At 35.9% G+C, this 23664-nt stretch overlaps 1 protein-coding gene and 1 long non-coding RNA gene across 3 annotated transcripts in view; one reads left to right on the top strand and one right to left on the bottom strand.

The window, feature by feature from the left end:
• Positions 1 to 2922: 2922 nt before the first annotated feature.
• LOC132903905 (uncharacterized) lies at positions 2923 to 3658 on the top strand. The gene is made up of 3 exons (XR_009657513.1): positions 2923 to 3123; positions 3323 to 3393; positions 3533 to 3658. It is a non-coding gene; the product is annotated as an uncharacterized LOC132903905 (long non-coding RNA).
• Positions 3659 to 7158: 3500 nt separating this feature from the next.
• The window catches only part of LOC106137522 (ATP-citrate synthase), a 46677-nt gene continuing 30171 nt past the window's right edge, over positions 7159 to 23664 (bottom strand). For both annotated transcript variants that reach the window (XM_060953082.1, XM_013338365.2), the window contains exons 16-25: positions 23125 to 23240; positions 21290 to 21430; positions 20081 to 20220; positions 18735 to 18883; positions 17119 to 17208; positions 15858 to 16000; positions 14581 to 14743; positions 13700 to 13833; positions 12192 to 12398; positions 7159 to 11528 (exon numbers count right to left, since the gene is read on the bottom strand). In XM_060953082.1, coding sequence (XP_060809065.1) covers positions 11366 to 11528; positions 12192 to 12398; positions 13700 to 13833; positions 14581 to 14743; positions 15858 to 16000; positions 17119 to 17208; positions 18735 to 18883; positions 20081 to 20220; positions 21290 to 21430; positions 23125 to 23240 — 1446 coding nt within the window. In that variant the 3' untranslated portion in view covers positions 7159 to 11365. The remainder of the gene's footprint in view (positions 11529 to 12191; positions 12399 to 13699; positions 13834 to 14580; positions 14744 to 15857; positions 16001 to 17118; positions 17209 to 18734; positions 18884 to 20080; positions 20221 to 21289; positions 21431 to 23124; positions 23241 to 23664) is intronic.

Here is a 23664-nt window from a genome sequence, read left to right as displayed (position 1 = left end):
TTAATTAGATACTATTTAAGCGAAGCCCCGTACAAAAGCTAGTAAAAAATATAAAGAAAAGACCAAAGGTTATCTACTTACCACATAAAATGTTCTGCGAATTAGCAATCATTTGCTGATCAGCAATACACCCATTAACGATAACTCCTGGCATCCTGACCATGGTGACGAACTGTGATAATCTAGCGGCAGACGACGGCAGCATTTTTAAAACAATATATTCACTAATTTGACGCAAAAATATCTTTGTACTGACACTTTTTTTTTGTTGTTTTTAAATAGGTATCGTTACACAAACTTTTTCTAGAAAATGTTTTTTTTTTTTTTTTAATAATTTGAATTTGGTAAATACAATGTCAATTCATGTAGGTAAGTTATTTTCTTAAAAAGATATTGTCGCCTCTCAAGTTGTTTGTAAACTGAGTATGCGGAATGACAATGCAAGCAAGGTTGTTAATAGGAGGTCAATTACCATCGGTACTCAGGCATTGGCTCTGTATATATTACGTATGGATTTAGTTGTTTTTGAACCTTGAACAGGTTTCCGTTCGTCGTATGCGTCATGTAGGTAATGCGTAATAATGCATTTAATTATGGAACTGCACAACTTGTTCCGGCGGAATATGCATCTTATATTTTTTTATATATTTTCCATCTGTACTTTATACTAATATTAGAGAGGATTATTTTTTTTGTAAAGAATAAGCTATCTCAAAAACTACTAGACCGATTTTTATAATTTTTGGCAGAGAGTCACACAAACCCTTCAGAAGTAACATAGGGTACTTTTGAATAAATTTCTAAGGGAAATCTTTATAATATTAGTATGAGAGAGAGGTGAGGATTTTCAAAGGTGCCTTTTGCACTTATGGCTTTTTAAAATTCTATGACTCCAGAAAAATGTGGCAGACGATTTCAATTAGTATCATTTAAGGTTACTCACGATTGACTGTTTATCAAACAAAAGTTTTTTTCAGATATCCAACATTTATCAATACTAATGTTGTAGGTGTTTGCTGTATATTGTGTCATTCTTTTTATTAATTCACAATGCTTGAAAAAACATTGTCAGAGTTTATAAATCTATATAAATAAAATGAAGTTGCTATATGTACGATCGCGTTCATATCTGCAGTCATAGTTTTAAAATTCTTACGGGTTAAAATAGCGTGCACTGTGGTTCCACTAGATACACACACACATGCATATTTAAAAAGAATAAATATTCCTTCAAATGAATACGGTCTTTAATACCAATGATTACTAAGTAAAACAGTTTATTATTCTATGACATATAACATAACAAAACAGAAAGAGACGGTTATCAACGATGTCCGAACTGGGGGCTTAGGCATTCGTAGCTACCTCACCGACCGTAGACAACTTGTCAAAATTGGTCCCCATCTCAGTTCTGATTGTCCCCTACATTTTGGTGTCCCACAGGGCAGCATATTGGGCCCTAGCCTTTTTTTTTTAGTATACATAAATGACCTTACAAACCTTCAGCTTGTGAATGGTAACGTACTGTCATTTGCTGATGACACTGCACTTGTCTTCATTGGAGATAGTTGGCCCGAAGTATTTAAATCCGCACAGTTAGGCTTAAATAGAGTTAATCAATGGCTTGCAGAGAACATTCTAACACTTAACACCACAAAGTCATCATACATGATCTATAGTATGAGAAATATTAATCTCCCGAGTACAGGCACTCATAAGATAATTTCACATAACTTCTCGTCCCCACTTTGCGAGTCCTTAGCTTGTGGTTGCCCAGCTTTGGAGAGAGTGACCACGGTTAAATACTTAGGTGTTACAATTGACTCTAATATGACCTTTCAACAACATATTTCTCTATTATCTTCTCGAGTGAGAAAATTGATATATATTTTTAAACTACTTCGCCCTGTAGCCGATATGAAAGTTCTAAAAATGACCTATAAGGCTCTATGCCAATCCATTATCACATACTGCATAACCTCTTGGGGCGGAGCTGCTGTCACTAATCTTATAACACTCGAAAGAGCTCAAAGAGCAGTCCTCAAAGTAAGTGCATTTAAACCTTTTCGATACCCAACATCTGACCTATATAATGAATGGCAGGTACTTACCGTGAGACAACTATTTATTTTAGACACTGTTTTGAAGTTTCACTCAACATTAACTTATCATCCTGATATTTTGGGCCGTAACAACAGACTTAAACTCTCTTTTCCAAAATATAATACTATGTTTTCCAATCGATTCTTTGGCTTTATAGGGCATTTTCTATACAAAAACCTCAATGCAAAACTTTCTATTGTCGCATTGACCAAATTTTCATGCAAAAAAATTGTTACGAACTGGCTTCTACATTGTTCTTATGAAGAAACAGAGAATATGCTTCATCCTTTAGTTTGACTACTCCTTACTTTCGACGATTTCTCTTGGAATCTAAGTGTTAAAGAATTTTTATTATTCAAATATAGTTATAAGTATGTACATAGCGTAGCCTTGTGTATAATGTCTGGCTTCTGCATTCAGTAGTAACACCGATCTTACTGATGCCAAGACCTAACGTCTTAGGGCTGAATGCAGGGGTTATCACGCAAAACTTGTTTGTAATTATTGTACCATTTCGTAGATTTAATACCTATGTGCCATATTCCGTGGGGGGGGGGGGACCTGGTGACCTGCTATACAGGTGTTTTTGACGCCTAGTGTTGGCACCAGATCTCCACATCTAAATTGATCATTTTATATGGTATTATTACTCGTATTATCTTAAAACCCTAGAACTTATCTCCTTCAATGTTACTTAAACTTAACTAGTATTAAGATTTTGATTTCTATTAGTATCCACGTCAATTTTGTTGTGGAGTGAATAAAGATATTTTTATTTTTATTTATTTTTTTTTTTTATTTATTTAGACAATGTAGTATCGCTTCTTAACGAAACGATGTCGAAGTTCTTTTTCGTCTTAGAGATAACGATAAACATTTCCTAGCCAATGTAACGCAATTGTCGCGATCGTTGTGTCGAACGGATCGTTCGATAAACAAACGAATATTGGCTATGGTACCGAAAATTTAGCTGTCAGTTTCAAATTGGAACAAACAAAGCGGGATTATTCTAAAGTTTAAGTGAGTGTTTACTGTGAGTATGGTGAGTCGTTTTTAATTGATATTATTAATTCTTGACGCTTTTTAATAATCTTATAGCAAAACTTTGATAGTGTTAAATTATTAAGAGTGTTTTTACATAGTTTTTACGTAGATTTCTTCAAAATTAAATAGAATCATTGTGATTGTAACTGTTCAAAATAAATATAGTTATTTTTAGTGTTAAAGAATGGATTCTAGGGTAAGGGCAAGTCCCGAACAACTCTCAACTCTACTGGAGTATATGGAAAGGTAGGTAAATCCAAGTTATTTTCCATTTCTTTTAGATTCAATCGTACAAAACTTTGGTACCACTTCAATCGCTAATGTAAACAATGACGCGATAATATCAATGAAGCATTTGTGTATTGAACCGTTGCTTATGTTACAGTCATGGGGACCTGGCTAGGCCTGTTGCAGGGGCACAAGGTCGAGTACGGTCAGACCAATTATGGTCTGATCTTACTAATATATTAAATTCCGTTGGTGGTGGTGTCAACAAAACAACAGACAAGTGGTAAAAAAGTAAGTAATGACTAGCAATTCTATTCCAATAGCCGTATTTGAAGAGTCCTTGTGATTATAAGTTCTTTCTATGGAAATTACTCAGATATTTAGTTACATTTAATAATCTTTTCTACATATTACATGCCAAGCAATTTGGATGTGGATCTGGTATAGATAAAGTCACAAGTTACAATCTGCTTTGATGTGCAAATCAAGCACCTAGAATATCATATATTATTATCACATATGTGCAAGAAGATGTAACACGGATGTTAGGAATTTTTCGGTCCAGTGGAGTTACCAATTTTCAACTTATGTGGTTGTATGCATACTTATGACTGATAATTCCAAAAAGGTATGGGTCGATTTAAAATCCAAGACAAAGAAAAAAGGTCTGACCTTGCGGCAACATGCCAGAGGGACTGGAGGTGGACCGGCTAGCCAGAAATCCTTGTCGCATTTGGAGAAAAGGGTTCTGGCTATAATCGGCCCAACAGCAGTGGAAGGACAAGACTATACAAGAGCTTGGATTTAGTGTATGTATTAACCTTATTTTCCAGTAACTCATGTAACAAAATTATTAGCTAAAAATCAATACTAACTAGGTAAATCTTGTTGAATAAATATTGTACTTGAATATTAGAAATTAAAAATTTTAGCCATTACACATATATAATTAGATAAAACAGTATACTATTTAATTAAGTATATACATATTCAATAAATATCAATAAATATCAACATACTTAATAACTTTTTCAGAGACCTCAATCTTCTGTACCTGCACCCTCTCAATCATCTGCAGTTGTTGCTCAAGAAGATGATCCAGTATATGTGGACTATGCTGTTGGTATGTCGTTTTGATAGTGAATTAATAAAATCTAGCTCTGAAATTCTCATAAATAAGGCAGTTTTGTATATGTTTTAGTATTGAATGAAAATGAAAATGAATGAAATGAAAATGAAATCTTTATTCTCAATATTGGATATTGGATGCAATACATCTCTTATTGACGTCAAAAATGTACTTATAACTAAGTCTACCGCCGACTTCCAAAGCGCAGGTGAAGAAGAAGCGGCGCAACAAACTTCACCGCAGCCTTTTCTACAAATACGTCAATTTAACAATTTTTTATAAAACTTATTTACAAATATCCTAATTTTAAAGTATATATCTAAACAAATGGGGTGTAATAGCTACTTTAGTTTTTTGAGTATCTATTTATACACATAATAAAAAACAATAGAAAAGTTAAGATAGTACACTGAATATTTTTTTAAAGAATAGGTACTTATGGCGTGATCTGCATTCGATATCAAACCCAAAAATATAATTTTAGAATTATTGTCTGTATATAAGTCCGGGTTAAATCATAACGTACTGCATAGATTTACTTAAAATTTAGCATGGATATTACTATTTATGTTGTATAAACAACAATTCCGGCATATCTTCAATCGTTTCCATATGTCTTCTTGATGAAAATCGCCTTTGACGCCTCACCCAGGTATTCTCATTATGTGCAGCCCACAATAAACGTAAAGAATGCATTTTTATATAAATAAAACTGTATTAACGTAACGTAGCCCTTGTACACAAATCACAGCTGACTGTAATTTTCGGCCATTTTGTAGCGATATCGACAGCCCCCAAGCTTTCGTTATTATGGCGAACACATGTCGAATCGAACGATCGCTCCTGAAGAGAAAGCGAACGTCAAAAGTGCCGCTTGGCTACGCATTTGTATTGAAATAGGCGAATAAACAATTCGCTAATTGACGATTTCGCTTCGTTTTCGACATGAATGTAAACATTGTCTACCAATTTTGTTATCGATCTCGATCGATCACGTGATTTAGCGAAGGCTTATGTCATCCCATACATTTTTATATTGCCGAACTTCGTCATCGTTTTCAAAATGTTACTTTGTCTAAGCCCCCTGGGCCCGATAATTGTCGATCGAGATATCGTCGTCTCTCATTATTTGCATAAGATTTGCCTATAGAGGGAAGCCTGCGACTGCCAGACTTATGTCATTTCAATAAAGTTGAAAGTTTGTCTGCACACGACCCTAACATAGGTAGTGGTTCCTTAGAAAGTTATTGGGTAGCAATTTTATTACTTCGTTTGTGCAAGTGAGATCTAAGATATACTAGATAATCTCGCTTGCTCACACTCGCTTGTTCTAGTTACTAGCGGATTCCGAAGTTATTCAAGGAATTTCTGTCTATTAAAAAAAATATATATTGTTACTGACAATTTTTAATGTTTCAAGGTGCCATTTGAACTAAGTAACTGACTGACTAACTAACTGACTGATATCTAAGAATTACGATACCCGTGTCTTCAAACACGGAAATCAGTAAGAAATATTAAACAAGAGGGAGCAAAATAAAACACTCAATAATTAAAATTAGTAAATTTTATTGAAACAGTTTACCTATAGTTTTGTTTACATATTGATGATTATATAAAGGTATACATACAGCATATTACACTAATTTACCTATCTCCTGTTATTAAGGTTACAGCTTAATTATTCGTTTTCATAAAGAAAAGATATTGAAGCTGTCCTTAAAATACTATCTAAGTAGTAGTTTTAATATAAACTGGCAGAACCTTTCACGCACTATATGGACTCGATACACAGGGTAGTTTTCTTGCACAAATGATATTGCATATCATCAATCGGATAAATACACCGCACAGTTGGTAACATGGTTTCTTGCAGCACTTGCACATAATGAGCAGCTGTAGCGCATCCTGCTATCTACACCTGTTCCCCAGGTCCAGCAGCACTCATTCAGCCCCACATATTTACAGATATGCGTCCAGACTCCATATTTGGCACAATATTTTTTTCTTCATACCGAGTTGCATTTCTTCGCCATAAATGAAGCCTACCGTGTTGCGATGACGTAAACGAACTTTTTGTCCGTAAATATCGCCGTGTTCCAGTCAAAATCCAAATACTGCCGAGCAAATTCTAAATGTTTTTGCTTATTTATTTCGGATAAATACGGCTTTCTTGCTGGCTGTCTGTGGAATAGTCCCTCACGGTGCAAACTCGACGAACAGTAACCACTGATGTGTCGAACTGTTCCGCAAATGTTCTGGTCGGTATGAAGCCATTATTTTCGTACTGTTCCACCATGGATCTTCGCTGTGTGGCGTGTCGCTGTGTTGATTAGCGGACGACGGTCGCTGAGCGGTCGACTTTTTACACTACCCTCTTCTTGATGGCGCGTTACCCAACGCTTAACCGCTTGTTGTTTATTGTGTTATTTGTGTGAATGTGTGAGTGACAGCGGTGACTGCAAGCTATAAAGTTTTGCGAACTATGACTGCAATTATGAACGCGACCGTACAATCAATCAATCGTAAGTATAACTTATTGCAAGTCTCGAACTTCTATAAATTAATATCTTTATACTTTTTTTATGAAGGTAAATAATTTTGGCGAACTGAACGCTTCTAGTTCAGTCTCAAGAATAAATAAAACAAAGCAATGCTGTAATTAAAAAATATATTTAAATAAGTTGACAAATTTCAAATATTTACAGATACCAACCATTTTCACAAATATACCAATAAATTAGGACATTAGAGAAATAATAACGTAGAAAATTTTAAATTATACAATAACATTTGTCCCGCGCTGATTATGCGAAACGTACTCTTTAGATCCGTCAAAATTAAAAAAAAGAAGAATTATCTTGTACAAAAGTTTAACATGCCCCTGTATGCGTAAGTTTTCAAATGACATACTTTAATTTTCAAATGATACATGTATATTTTGATATAATTTTGACAAAATAGATATATTCCATACATTTCTGAATTATGCGTGATGTAAGAACAACGGTTTGTCGTCAATATATAAGTAGTACTTACATCTACTTGTATTCAATTTACAGTAAAAACATAATGTTTGTGTGAACCTAATATATAGAAATTAACCTAAATTTAGATTTTCACTGCAGTTTTTAATTTATAAGACTATAGTTATATGTGATATCTCTACTTTATCAAAATTTAATGTATTCTAATAATATTTAACTAAAAATGGAAATATAATCCTGGAAACTTACGAATACCGGGAACTTCTTGAATACAAAATCTGTCATTTTACATTATTAACACAAGTTTTAACGCACACATACTATACTGTAGTTGTTTTATTTCTGCAAATATGATCGACGACAGATATTGACAAAAATATTTTCAATTAATTCAAAACATATATAGAATGTATAAAAGAAACTTATATGAAGGAAAATAAAATATTGTTCATGGAATGAGTTTGTCGTACACATTCGAAAGTGTGTTTTGCATTCTTAATGATGTTTCAGAGCCCGGGGTCCTGTGCCTGACCTAAATTATTATACGAGGTCGATTATACACAAGGCTACACATACCTATTTTTATTAGTTGTTGTTCACTTAGCTTTGTTCAACATACGTAAATATCTACCGTCAGATAATTATATATATATTTAATATTTCTACTTATATCTATGACAACTTTGTGACTACTAATAACAGTGAAAGTTAGGCCCTAATTTCGACATTTAGTGCGTCTAATAGTCCAAATTCGTTAAGGGAACAATAATTTTGGTTTTTCAACTTTGTCCACCTGGGAAGAAGAATGACCTGATGAATAAATGATGAGAAGTAAAAATAATTATATGTAAAAAATTTTTTAATAATTTTATAAAAAATTTGTGAACTGAAAGATTAAATAAGCTTTGAATATGAATTAATTCCAAGGTGAACAAAGGTTTCCGCTTGTGTCGAATAAATTCATCTGGGTAATATCGAACGAGTAAAAAATCTTATGTGCCAGTAGTCATTCTGAGAAGATTAACAACAAAAACATATTAAACCCTGCGTTCCTCATAATTTTATGGGTCCATATTGAGTCCCTAAATATTTTTTGGCATAATCCTCTTATCGCATAACATTTTATGCGTTACGATAATTATGCTAAAAATCCTTATACGTTCTGTTATTTATGCGAAAAAAATGTACGGAACCCAATCGGAACCCTAAATCAGTATTTATTATTTTCTCTATATTTTAATGGACAGACCATATTACAAGTTTAATCTTGGACTATCTAATTGGTGCATTATAATTTTTATTCTTATTTTTTTAAATATTTTTCTTATAAAATTTTAATAGCGCACATTTTTGAGTACTTACCTACCCATCATACAGTTTTTGTCTAAAAATATATTTAGGATATAATTATGCAAAAAGCAATTTCTCTAAGCTGCGCACTTTTCCTAATTTTGATGTTTGTAATTATAAGATTTTATACAACACTAAGAAATCATAAAGTTATAAAATCATTTTGTGTTTTTAAAATTACTCGATTTTATTATAAATCTTAGATATATTTGATCTCAGCTATTTTTGTTTTCGTTGTCACAAAAATATCAATTACATATTTCATAAAGATACACGCTCACCATAAAATATTAATAAAAAATACAAGTTCACGGACATATAACAGATGATATATATTTAATGTATACATATATTTAGCTAAGGCAGATCTATGTTGTACTTATAAGGTAAAATGAACGCGTTCAAATAAATTTTTACGACTTTTATTAATTTTGAAACGGTCGAACGTTTCTCATAATTGTTGTTTGGCATAAATATAATTTCACATTTTATTTTATTTCTTAATTTTTACTAATGCCTATTTCACATAGATTAAAACATAAAAATGGTTCTTACGTATGTTACATAACTAGAGATTATTATAAGATGTATAGTATAATAGTTTTAGACTGTATTCAACAAAACCGTCTAAAACACTAATTTTTAACAAGATGTATCCACGTTCCACGTTCATAATTCCTTCACAATTATTTATTTGAACACGTTTTCAACAATACAATCATAAATAACTACATTGCGCAAACGCATTGACATCGCAAGACTGAAATTTCAGACTGTTAAATTGTTCAATAGCAATAAAGTAGTAGGTCCGCATCGTGGCAAGTGGAAAATAGGAGTGATATAATGATTTTCTTTTATTGCCAAGTCGAAGTCAAGCGATATCCACACACGTTTGCGTTACAATAACATTTTTAAGTAATAGTGAAATGGAATGAGAAAGGCCGTAAGCCCACTTGCAACATACACCCTATTGAACATTTATTTTTATATATATATATACCAAATCTTATCATCATGTTTGGGTTTATTCGCGAGTGATAATGTCTATATCGTATCTTCCCTCTCTTACTAACAAAACAGTTAAGTTGAAAGATAGAAAGAGGTGGAAGTCATCGGGTTTTTAAATCTCACCTCGACCTGTACCAATGATTATTTTCGAATTCATGTACATTAGTTTTAATACTAACCAATGCTCTTACGGCAAGGGAAAACATCGTGAAGTAAACTGCACATTAAGACAGCTGGATGTGTTACCACGATCGATCTAACACGGGTTATATTCCCCTGCAAGGGTTGAGACCAGATGCACCCAATCCAGAATCCATGGTCAAACGTGTAACCCAGGGTCTTCCTCAAGAGTGATAAGGATGCAACCCAGGCCTAATATAATAAATAGCCAGGAGGAATAAGATACGATATATACTTTGTCAGCGTTCGTGAATAAACCTTCAGAACAGAATCAGCGTCCCAGCAATAGTTATCAAAATTGAAATTATCTCTCATTATACAGGGTTACTTTCAAATTTACTATAAACCTTGCACATATAGATAGCTGACATCATAAGCGACAATGTTTGTTCAACGACATTTCATAATTCATTCAAATTTATATTTATTTCATATAAAAATAAATATTTATACAATTATACAGTTGTTTATAACTCTTGGGGCATCGTATTAAAAAAAAGAATAAACAAAGTCATATTCGAACAAGGTTGTCGGCGGTATAAAGGTGTATGAAAAAAATATATATATTAATTAATTTATTGACTTTCATCAAAAGTCGTAGAACAAAAATTGTTGCTAAAGATGTCAGCTATCCACCCGTGCGAGGTTAACAGATGATCAAAAGTAACGCTGTATATTATATACATACATACATACATTTATAAACTTAAGAACAATCACTTCCGACCCGCTAACATTTAACCCGCTAATATTATTGCTAAACTTAAAAAAATAAAATATCACCCTGAAACTTAAATTCGTACAAAATAATGCTATTATTTGCGTGTAAAATTATCAAATAATCCACTCAAACGTGCACAAGCCGATGCATACATTGTTGTACGAATTAAAATTACCGGATGAAACTGGTTTGAACCAGTTACAGTGTTATAGAAACTGGTATTTACTAGATTCGTAAAGAGATATAGGCACATGTAAAATAAAATTCGATAGTTTGGAATAACGATAATTTTAACTAATGCTTATAAAATTTATAAGCATTAGTTAAAATTAACGTTATTTATTGAAGGTTTATAATATAAATGAATGTTGGGAGAGAATTATGCGTAAACGCTCTTTAGGTCAACTCATTATTATGCTAAATGATTTTTTTAAATTATATACTATTACTTTCTAAATTATTTAATAAACACAGTGAATGCAAATTAATCATGATTGTATAAGCGTAAGCGTGAGCAATTAACCTTTTTATGAATTTCACAAAGTAGAACCCAGCTCCCATAACCGCTTGTAACCGGCCCCAAACCGCCGCGAACCGGTTCAAACCGGTTCTAACTTAGTTTAACGGCGACATGTAGGTGATGTCGTCCCACGGATGCCTGTACAGCGGCTGCTTCATCCTCTTCTGGTCCAAATAGTGGCCCACGAGGCCTATGGTCCGGCCAAGCACAAACAGCGCGTTGATAGAGCCCATCTTTATGTAGTTATTGCCCTCCTCGCTGTGTGAAGTAGGAATAAATTGTAATTTATATTACATACATATATGCATACATAAAATCACGCCTCTTTCCCGGTGGGGTAGGCAGAGACTACAATTAATAGTTCCTCTATATTTATATTACCTCTCTCACGTTTTTAAGTTGACGTAATATGTACGATAAGATTTCGTTTTTTAAGGATTTTATTCATTTTGTGTTCTAATCTTCTCTAAATATATTGATCGCGTGGTTCCCGGCACCAATATAAAAAAAAAGGATAGGACCACTCCATCTCTTTGCCATGGATGTCGTAAAAGGCTACTAAGGGATAGGCTCACAAAACTTGGAATTCTTTAGTCAGGCGATGGGCTAGCAACCTGTCACTATTTGAGTCTCGATTTCATCATTGAGCTACACATCTGAACACGGCCCTTTCAGTCTTTCAAGACTGCCGGCTCTGCCTACCCCGCAATGGTTAAAGACGTGACTATATATATGTATGTTTATACGTACAATTCATACAGACCGACTTATATAAACGTCATTTGTCATTATACCTATATACCTATTCATATTCTTATGTCATCAATATCTAGTTTACAAGTGCTTCACTTTATGCGTAGCAGGTACAAAATAAACTGATCAACACATTTTAAATGAATGAATGACACGAAATCCACTCACGGCGTGAACAGCTGACAGTGCCTGAACATGTCCACCATGGCGGCCGCCACGATGCCGTCCACGTTGAGGATCAGGTTGGGCTTCTTGCGGGTGGTGATGGCCTCCACGTCCAGCGCGTAGCGGGTCACCGGCCAGGCGGGCCAGCGGGAGGTCACGTACGCTTTGAGCTCGCGGACTCGAGAGTCGGGGTTGTTTATGGATTTCACCCTGATACGTTAAGAAAGAATGAAGAATAAAATACCGCTCTAAAATTCATTTTTCCTCTCATGGGTCTACTGGAAGAGATTTCTTTTGAAATAAGTAGCACCTTTGTACTAGAATTATTGTAATAAATGCTCCTGTATATAATTTTGTGTACATAAATAAATAAATAAATAAATAAGAAGATATGAAAGAATGATGAAGATATGAAAGAATGAAGATAATCATCAATGCTCGAAGGTCGAAGCGGTCGCATTTATAATATTAGTAATTTTAAATGCGACCGCTTCGTTTAAAACAAAGTTTGTTGGGACACCTAGTATATCCTATACTAGTATATCTATTATCTATAGGTACTTACTTATTCTATACTACATACTATCCTAGTATCACCTATACTAGGTGTCCCGGCAAACTTTGTTTGGACATAAATATTTTTTAAGTAATTTCTAGTTAAACAAAAAAATGTTAATGGTGGACAACCCTTATCGCTAAGGGGTGTGAAAAATAGATTCTCAGACCTACTCAATATGCCCACAAAATTTCATGAGAATCGGTCAAGCCGTTTCGGTGAAGTACGGGAACGAACATTGTGACACTAGAGTTTTATATATAAGATATATAGCCGATTTGGACGCTAAGAGTGAGGCTAGTTTAAAGGTCACGTACGCCTTCTATAGAAGGCTATATATAGCATATAATAGCCTGAAGGTTTTAGGCTATACATAGCCTAAAACCTTACTTAGTATCTCGTAACTTAATCTGTGTAATTTGTCCCGTATATTATATTTATTTATTTAAACTCTTCAGCTTTATAATATAAGTAGGTATAGATTATTAATTTATTTGCCTAACCTTACCACCGCCCAAAACATCCATCCACGAAGTGATCTTGTAGGCAACCTATTTGGTAGACGCCATAGCAACGGTTGCCAAGATGTTATTTGTTAGAGATAATGTCAAAAATAATTTTTGATTGTCAAAGGTTCTTAATTTTTACGTTGCATAATATAAACATTTAAAACTGATTATTTTCTCCTCTCCTCTCATTTTACCTTCTGTAGGAATAAATAACTTTAATAACTATACTTCCTATTTATTATTTATTTATTTATGTACACGAAATTATAAACAGGAGCATTCAATACAGTTATTATAGTACAAAGGTGCTACTTATTTCAAAAGAAATCTCTGTCAGTAGACCCATGAGAGGAGATATGAATTTTTGAGCGGTAAGGCGTGTGCATAAATAATATTTAACTAAAGATACATGCTATAATCTCAACGCAGTCCAGTAGCGGTCTCACCTGTGCCCAATGCCCATGATAAGCTCCCCCTTGGCCCTCTTCTCGTTGACGAACTCCTGGGGGTGCTGCCCCTTGTCGTAGGCGGCGCAGAAGTCCGCCGCCGCCCGGTCCAGGGCTCCGCCGAACCGGTCGCCCTGGACAAACTCAATGTTAGAATAGAATATATTTATTTACAAAACTAGCTGTGCCCGCGACTTCGTCCGCGTGGAATAGTTATTTTGGACATCATTGAAGCCCTCAAGGATGAATAAATAAACCCGTTTTTTTTTCACATTCTCCATTATTTCTTCGCTCCTAATAGTTGCAGCGTGTATTTGAATCTCAAATTCCATCATCAAGCCAAACAGCTGAACGTGGCCTATCAGTATTTACAAGACCGTTCGCTCTGTCCACCCCGCACGGGATATAGAACGTGACCATATGTATGTATGTATGTATTCAGTCTTTATAATACCATTGTCCCTCTCTACCCAGCAACGGGATATATTGTAATTACTAACCCTAGATTTTAAACTACTGTAATATGTATACTAACAAAATTTGTATGAGTCCAGATGCTTGAAATAAAAAAATAAATAGACGTGACCATATATATGTATGTATGTATGTATTCAGTCTTTACAATACTGTTGTCCCTGTCTAACGGGATATAGACTTAACTATAAATATGTATGAACATATATAAATCGACTCACAATAGTCAACAATCCAGCCACGATGGAGGAGATCAAATCTTTCTCAGCTCTAGCGGTTGACTATAAATATGTATGTACGTATGTATATATATATATATATATATATATATATATATATATATATATATATATATATATATATATGTATGTATGTATATATGTATGTATGTATATAAATCGACTCACAATAGTCAACAATCCAGCCACAACAGACGAGATCAAATCTTTCCCAGCTCTAGCGGTGACCATGGTGTTGTGCGCCCCGGAGACGGCGGGCCCGTGGTCGGCCGTTACGATAAGCACCAGCTCGATGAACTTGCACGCCCATTCAGGCAGCTCCCGTTGGAACCTGTATTTGAAAAAACAACATATATTATCTATACTAATCTATACTTATATTATAAAGCGGAATAATCAATACTAATAATATTATAAAGCTGAAGAGTTTGTTTGTTTGTTTGACCGCGCTAATCTCAGGAACTTCTGGTTCGAATTGAAAAATTCTTTTTGCGTTGAATAGACCATTGATCGAGGAAGGCTTAAGGCTATATATAGAGCGAAGTAATAATGGAAAATGTGGGAAATAATAGGCGAAAATTATTCGCCTTGAAGGCTTCAATGATGCGCATAAATAACTATTCCACGCAGACGAAGTCGCGGGCACAGCTAGTATATTATATAAAGGATAGGCTTACATACTTGGGATTCTTTTTTAGGGGGTGTACTAGCAACCTGTCAATTTAAATCTCAATTCTATCTTAAAGCCAAATAGCTGAACGTGGCCTAACAAGTCTCGAACTCACTTCGAGGCTAACTCAATCTGAGTAATTTTTTCCGTATATATTTACATATACTATATTTTATATATACTAGCTGTGCCCGCGACGCTTCGTTCGCGTGGAATAGTTATTTTGGGCATCATTGAAGCCCTCAAGGATGAATAATTTCCACCGTTTTTTTTTCTACATTTTCCATTATTACTTCGCTCCTTATAGTTGCAGCGTGATGTTATATAGCCTAAAGCCCTCCTCGATAAATGTCTATTCAACGCAAAAAGAATTTTTCAATTCGAACCTGAGATTAGCGCGTTCCAACAAACAAACAAACTCTTCAGCTTTATAATATTAGTATAGATTACTTAATCTACTCCTGGCTTTGTGTAAAACATAAGGCAGGTAAACGAAATGAGATATGATCAAAAAATTTATAGAAATAGTGCCGTGTGGTTCCCGGCACCGATACAAAAAATAATAAGGGGACCACTACATCTCTTTCCCATGGATATCGTAAAAGGCGACTAAGGGATATGCTTATAAACTTGAGATTCTTCCTTCAAGCGACGTGCCAGCAACCTGTCACTATTTGAATCTCAATTCCACTATTAACACAGCTGAACGTGACTCTCCAGCCTCTACGAGACTGCTGGCTCTGTCTACCCCGCAAGTGACGTATCCACCACTCACCACAGCAAGCTGATGGTGCCGCCGACGCCGAGCTGCCTCTCCAGCACCTGGCTGATGGGCACCCCGCAGTAGCTCAACTCCTGACCGCGCTCGTCGCATATAGTGCTGATGAAGGCGGCCGGTTTTCGGATAATACCCAGTTTCTATAGATTAATAATTAAAAAAAATAATTAAAGTAGCCTATATATATGCTCAATAACAAGTTTTATATTAGTTATTAAGCTTAAGCAACTGCGCATACGCGTTTAGAATGCTAAGTTGGAACAATTTTAGTTATTAAGAAACCTTGTATCTTATTAGTTAAGTGTCTGTTGCGTTGCCTAATAAATAAAATAAAAATAAATATAAAATTCTGGGTCTTCAGCTACCTATGTTTATACCAAATTTCATCTTAATAGGTTTTTGAATGAGTAACAAACATCCACACTGACATCCTGACATACTCACAAACTTTATGCCAAACGGATAATGCCCAGTTTCTATACATTAATAATGTTAAAAAATATTAAAGTAGCTTATATTATGTAATTCTGGGTCTTCAGCCTAACCTAACATATCAAATTTCATCGTAATCGGTTTTGTAGTTTTTGCGTGAAAGAGTAACAAACATCCATACTGACATCCTGACATACTCACAAACTTTATGCCAAACGGATAATGCCCAGTTTCTATACATTAATAATTTTAAAAAATAACTATCATATTTCCATTTCATAATAAAAAATTATCTGAAAAGACGGCATCTGTGGCGCAGTGGTAGTACGCTTGTGTGTGATAACGGGAGGTGCCGGGTTCGAAGCCCGGCCAGGGCATGATGAGAAACGAACTTTCTCTGATTGGCGTGAGTCTTGAATGTTTATATATATAGGTAAGTATTTATTATAAAATATACTATCGTTGAGTTAGTATCTCGTAACACAAGTCTCGGACTCACTTCGAGGCTAACTCAACCTGTGTAATTTATCCCGTATATATTAATATACTAGAGGCCGCCCGCGACTTCGTCCGCATGGAAACCCTTTCAATCCCGCGGGAAATCCGAGATAAAAAGTAGCCTATATGTTACTACTACCTACATACCAATTTTCATCGTAATCGGTACAGTAGTTTTTGCGTGAAAGAGTAACAAACATCCATACAGACATCCTGACATACTCACACACTTTCGCATTCATAATATTAGTAGGATTTTATATTTATATTTGTCATACTATTTACATATATATATACATATATATTTATATAACAAAGCCACGCTCACCCTTGCCCAATCGTAGTCCATGGGCACTTTCGGCGGTTCCACCTCCTCCTTGACGATGATCTTGCCGGCCTTCACGAGCTGCTTGTACACCTGTCAAATTAAAAACATACATACATACATATGTGTAGGAAAGAGAACCTTAACCTTACCTTAAGAGCTCTAAGAAAAAAGGCACTTGTTGCAAATACATACATACATAACATCACGCCTCTTTCCCGGAGGGGTATGCAGAGACTACCTCTTTCCACTTGCCACGATCTCTGCATATTTCCTTCGCTTCATCCACATTCTCTTCATGCAAGCTCGGCGGTTTCGGGTACTTTTGACCTTGTTGCAAATGAATTATCTTATTTTGGGTGCTTCTAACCAAACCATGGCAACTGTTGCTATAGCATCTAGCAAGAAGGTTGCCTACATATGGTCACGTCTATATCCCTTGCGGGCTAGACAGAGCCAACAGTCTTGAAAAGGCTGAATGGCCATGTTCAGCTTATTTGGCTTAACGATAGAGATTCAAATAGTGACAGGTTGCTAGCCCATCGCCTAAAAAAGAATGTCAAGTTTGTAAGCCTATCCCTTAGTCGCCTTTTACGACATCCATGGGAAAGAGATGGAGTGGTCCTATTCTTTTTTGTATTGGTGCCGGGAACCACACGGCAATCAAAAACACATACATACATATTATTATATTTTAGGTACAGACTGACACTAAATATATATGTAGTAGCTGTGCCCGCAACTTCATCCGCGTGGAATAGTTATTTTGGGCATCATTGAAGCCCTCAAGGGTGAAAATTTTTCCTTGTTTTTTTTTTTTGAAATTTTCCATTATTTCTTTGCTCCTTATATGTAGTTGCAGCGTGATATAATATAGCCTAAAGCCTTCCTCGATAAATGGTCTATTCAACGCAAAAATCTTTTTAATTCGAACCAGTAGTTCCTGAGATTAAGCACGTTCAAACAAACAAACAAACTCTTCAGCTTTATAACATTAAGTGTATTTATATTATATATATATATATATATATATATATATATATATATATATATATATATATATATATATATATGTCTGTGTGTATTATGGACGTCCTGGTAAAGGGTCAGGTCAAAAGTACCCAAAACCGCCGAGCTTGCACGAAGAGAGTTATGAATGTGGATGAAGCGAAGGAAGTGTGCAGAGATCGTGGCAAGTGGCAAGAGGTAGTCTCTGCCTACAACTCTGGGAAAGAGGCGTGATTTTATGTATGTATGTATTTACTATTTGTTTTAATACCCGCATCTACGTCAAACGGTGATAACTGAAAATCAGCGTTTTGTACTTTTATGTATGTGTGTGTGTGTATGTGTGTGCTGCCGTGGTATAACTAAAATGCCGTTATCTGACATCAGGATTTACACCTTTTTTTACCAGTAAAATAAGAAAAGAAAATCTCTTTCGATCTGTATATACGACTTTTTGGTACCTTTAAGTCATAAATAGGCGTTCTCATTGATGAATGGCTACAGTTTAAATTTTTACCGCAGTTTTTGACGTTTTACTTAAAACAAGGATTTGGCAGATAACGGCATTTTAGTTAAACCAGGGCAGTGTGTGTGTGTGTGTGTGTGTGTACCTGGTTGACGGCGTCTCCCAAACTGTCGAAGGAGTCCGGCACCGTGACGCCGTAGGACTGCAGCCCGGCGTTCTTGGCCGCGGCCTTCTCCAGCGCCGAGCCGGCGAGGGAGCCCGCGTGGCCGAACTGCACCTCCGAGGTGAACATGTCTGCAAGTTCCAAAAAAAAAAAATATATATATATATATACATACATACATATAACCACATCTATATCCCTTGCAGGGTTAACAGAGCAAACAGTCTTGAAAAGACTGATAAGCCACGTTCAGCTGTTTGGCTTTATGATGGAATTGAGATTCAAATAGTGACAGGTTGCTAGTTAAAAAATATATATATATACATATAAATATCATTTCAATTCTATCATTAAGCCAAATAGCTGAACGTGGCCATTCAGTCTTTTCAAGACTATGGGTCTGTCTACCTCGCAAGGGACATAGACCATATGTATGTATGTGTATGGTTCCCGGCACCAATACAAAAAAGAATAGGACCACTCCATCTCTTTCCCATGGATGTCGTAAAAGGCGACTAATGGATGGGCTTACAAACTTGAAATTCTTTTTTAGGCGGTCGGCTAGCAACCTGTCACTATTTGAATCTCAATTATATCATCAAACCAAAAACCTGAACTTGACCCATCAGTCTTTTCAAGACTATGGGTCTGTCTACCCCGCAGGGGATATAGACGTGACCATATGAATGTATGTATATTGTATACTAGAGGCCGCCCGCGACTTCGTCCGCGTGGAATCAATCCCGCGGGAAAATTCTAAACATGCGCTTTGGAAGCGGCAGTAGTTATAATTAGATTTAAGTGATGTGACGTCAATAAGTGATACCTTGTATCCAATTTTGAAAATAAATCTATTCTATTCTATATGTGATCTTACATGTTCCGCCAGAAGTATGGCATGTTAATATTGTTTTATAATAACATTGCGTTATTATCAAATTAAATAATTTAAAAAATTACTAATTATACAATTTTAAATAATCATCAATGGAATGAAAACGATTAAAAATTAAAAATTCATGCAGTCTGTATGTATGAAGAGAGTTAGTTATGAATGTGGATGAAGCGAAGGAAGTATGCAGAGTTCGAGGCAAGTGGAAAGAGGTAGTCTCTGCCTACCCCTCCGGGAAAGAGGCGTGATTTTATGTATATATGTATGTGTGTATGCATGTATGTATGTATATATGTATGCATGTATGTATGTATGTATGCATGTATGTATGTATATATGTATGCATGTATATATGTATGTATGTATGCATGTATGCATGTATGTATGTATGCATGTATGTATGTATGTACGTAAGCACAGTGTGAACAGCCCTCACCCGAGCAGGTGCCGATGCACCAGGCCACCACGGGCTTGCGCAGGCGGCCGTCGCGGATGGCGCGGCACACGTGGTACTCCTCCACGCCGCCCACCTCGCCCAGCAGCACCAGCATCTTCACGTTGGGGTCCGCCTCGTATCTGTGGGGGGGGATTAGGTAGGTATATATATATATTTACTAGAGGCCGCCCGCGACTTCGTCCGCATGGAAACCCTATCAATCCCGCGGGAACTCTGGGATAAAAAGTAGCCTATGTGTTATTCTGGGTCTTCAGCTACCTACATACCAAATTTCATGGTAATCGGTTCAGTAGTTTTTGCGTGAAAGAGTAACAAACATCCATACATCCATACAAACTTTCGCCTTTATAATAGTAGTAGGATTTTTTTGTTACGTACGCAGAATGACCTGCACTAGCACCTAGGTCATAACTGAAAATCAGCGTATTGCTCTATAGCAATAAATTCGTTGAGTTGTGACCTTTTTGTATTGCTGCAACTCCACACCCTATTAATTTGTATTTCATATGAAATTGTAAATCGTGTGTAGCAAATCAAATAAATGAATTATCTATCTATCTATCTATATATATGTACATCTTGTCAAAACCAGCTAAATCTTAAATCGACACCCTCCTTTTTTAAAGTCGGTAAAATGTTAAATAAAAAAAATCATCTTCTTAAGTGTAAAAAACACTTTCATGAAATCATCGCATCGCGGTTCAGCGGAACGCGTGCAAACATACAAATCAAACTGAGGACCACCTTTTTTTGAAGGCGGTTAAAAATTAGAAAAAAACATGTTTACACGCATCGACCGTAAGAGCTAAGATTCTAAAATAAGAGAAAATTAGCACTCAATATAATGTACACAACTCTATTATCTTTAACTCACAAATAACACAGATCGAGTTAGCCTCGAAGTAAGTTCGAGACTTGTGTTACGAGATACCAACTCAACGATACTATATTTTATTATATAAAAAACTTATACAGATAAACATCCAAATCACAGACCAATCAGAAAAAGTTCTTTTCACATGATGCCCTGACCGGGATTCGAACCCTTTACCTCTGGTGTCACAGACAAACTCACAACAGCTGCGCCACAGAGGCCATGCGTACAACCTTGAAAAAACTGAACCTATTATGAAAATTCATTCACCGTTCCAAGCAGCAACTACGAGTACAAAATGTGGGTTCATTTACCTCAGCAGATGGTCAATAAAAGTGGTCCCAGGGTACCGGTCCCCACCAATGGCGACCCCCTCGCATACCCCGTCGGCGTTCTTCGATATGATGTTGTTCAATTCGTTGGACATGCCGCCAGAGCGTGACACGTACGCAACGCTGAAACAGATATCACATACATACATACATATAATCACGTCTATATCCCTTGCGGGGTAGACAGAGCCAACGGTCTTGTAAAGACTGATAGGCCACGTTCAGCTAGTTTGGCTTTAAGATAGAATTGAGATTCAAATGGTGACAGGTTGCTAGCCCATCGCCTGAAAGAAGAATCCCAAGTTTATAAGCCTACCCCTTAGTCGCCTTTTACGACATCCATGGGAAAGAGATGGAGTGGTCCTATTCTTTTTTCTTTAACAGAAACTTTTTCTTAAACAGATATTAATTATTCAATTTCATCATTTCCCCCTGACTTTAGTCCCGGTCGCATCCTCACCACTCTGGAGAGTAGGCCGGGGTATGCCTTTGACCGTGGATTGGGTGGCATTATTTAATTTTATATATGAATTTGAAAAAGTATGATGGATGTGGAAATTGAGTGACCGGATAAGGAACAGAGTGAAAAGGGAATGTTGTGATGTGAAAGAAGATGTAGTTACAGGAATAGAAAAGGGTATGTTAAGATGGTTCGGTCATGTGGAGAGGGTGAATGAAAGCAGGTTGACTAAGCAGATATACATGGAGAGTGTGGAGGGAAAGGTCGGAGTGGGAAGACCTAGACGAACGTATCTTGATCAAATTAAGGACGTCCTGGTAAAGGATCAGGTCAAAAGTACCCGAAACCGCCGAGCTTGCATGAAGAGAGTTATGAATGTGGATGAAGCGAGGGAAGTATGCAGAGATCGTGGCAAGTGGAAAGAGGTAGTCTCTGCCTACCCCTCCAGCTAGTTACAGCGCTATTAATTATCATATATAAACAGTAAAACAAAATAAAGCTTTCTTATGCCCGCAATCTTGACGTACACACACGTAGAAATAAGATTTATTTAAAAATAGGATACAAAGTACCTAAAAAGCTCTGTTTAATTAAAAAAATTAATACAATAATTTTGTTTGTGGCAACACTTGTTCTTCCTTCCGCTTTGTATAATCATTTGGTGTGCATTGTTGAAATTATAAAATAAATAATTATATTTGTCGTCAACGTATTACTTTCTCAAAATGGATACCTATAGTCACGTCTTTATCTCTCGCGGGTAGGCAGAGCTAACAATCTAGAAAAAAATGAAAGGCCATGTTCAGCTATTCGGCTTAATGATAGAATTGAGATTCAAATAGTGACAGATAGCTAGCCTAAGAAGAATCCCAAGTTTAAAAACTTATCCTTTAGTCGCCTTTTACCACATCCATTAGAAAAACATGCAGTGGTCCTATTTCTATTGGTGTCGGGAACCACGCGGCTGCTTTCACTTGAACAATATTAAAACCGTAAACTTCCCCAATTTCTGGGGAAACCTTAGTCCACCGCTGATCTAAGGTCTCCCCAGAACATCTAAATCACGTCTATATCCCTTGCGGGGTAGACAGAGCCAACAGTCTTGAAAATAATGATAGGCCACATTGAGCTATTTGGCTTAATGATAGAATTGAGATTCAAATAGTGACAGGTTGCTAGCCCATCGCCTTAAAAAATAATCCAGAGTTTGTAAGCATATCCCTTAGTCGCCTTTTACGACATCCATGGGAACGAAATGGAGTGGTCATATTCTATTTTTTATTGGTGCCGCGGGAACCACACTCCCCAGAAATTGGGAAAATTTTCCCCACAATCACCACGCTGGGCGCCACCTCACCTTCCAGGCCGGTACAGCTTGCTGTCCACAATATTATCGATCATGCCGGCCGTGTTGCCTATCTTGAAGCAACCCGGCTTGATGCCGCCCACAGTCGCAGGGCCTATTATGTTCACCTGTGGAAATAAATTTATAAATATAACGGTTGTCCACCCTTAACATATTCTTTTTTTGACTAGAAATTACGTAAACATGATTTATATGGTAAAACAACGTTTGCCGGGACAGCTAGTATATATCTTATGTATAAAATTCTCGTGTCACAATGTTTGTCTCCGTACTCCTCCGAAACGGCTTTACCGATTTTAACCAAATTTTGCATGCATATTCAGTAGGTCTGAGTTTCGGCTAACATCTATTTTTCATACCTATATGTGTTAAGGGTTGTCCACCCTTAACAAATTTAGAAATTACTTAAAAATTATTAATATGGCAAAACAACGTTTGCCGGGACAGCTAGTATTTATATATTTACATTACAAACAAACATACATACATGATTACTAACATCGATACAGGTAAAAAAAAGGTAAGGTAAAT

This window comes from Amyelois transitella, chromosome 31 (assembly GCF_032362555.1).
Source record: "Amyelois transitella isolate CPQ chromosome 31, ilAmyTran1.1, whole genome shotgun sequence".
Classification (NCBI taxonomy): Eukaryota; Metazoa; Arthropoda; class Insecta; order Lepidoptera; family Pyralidae; genus Amyelois; species Amyelois transitella.
The sequence above is the reverse complement of the archived record's forward strand: the minus strand, read 5'-3'. Positions and strand labels throughout refer to the sequence as shown.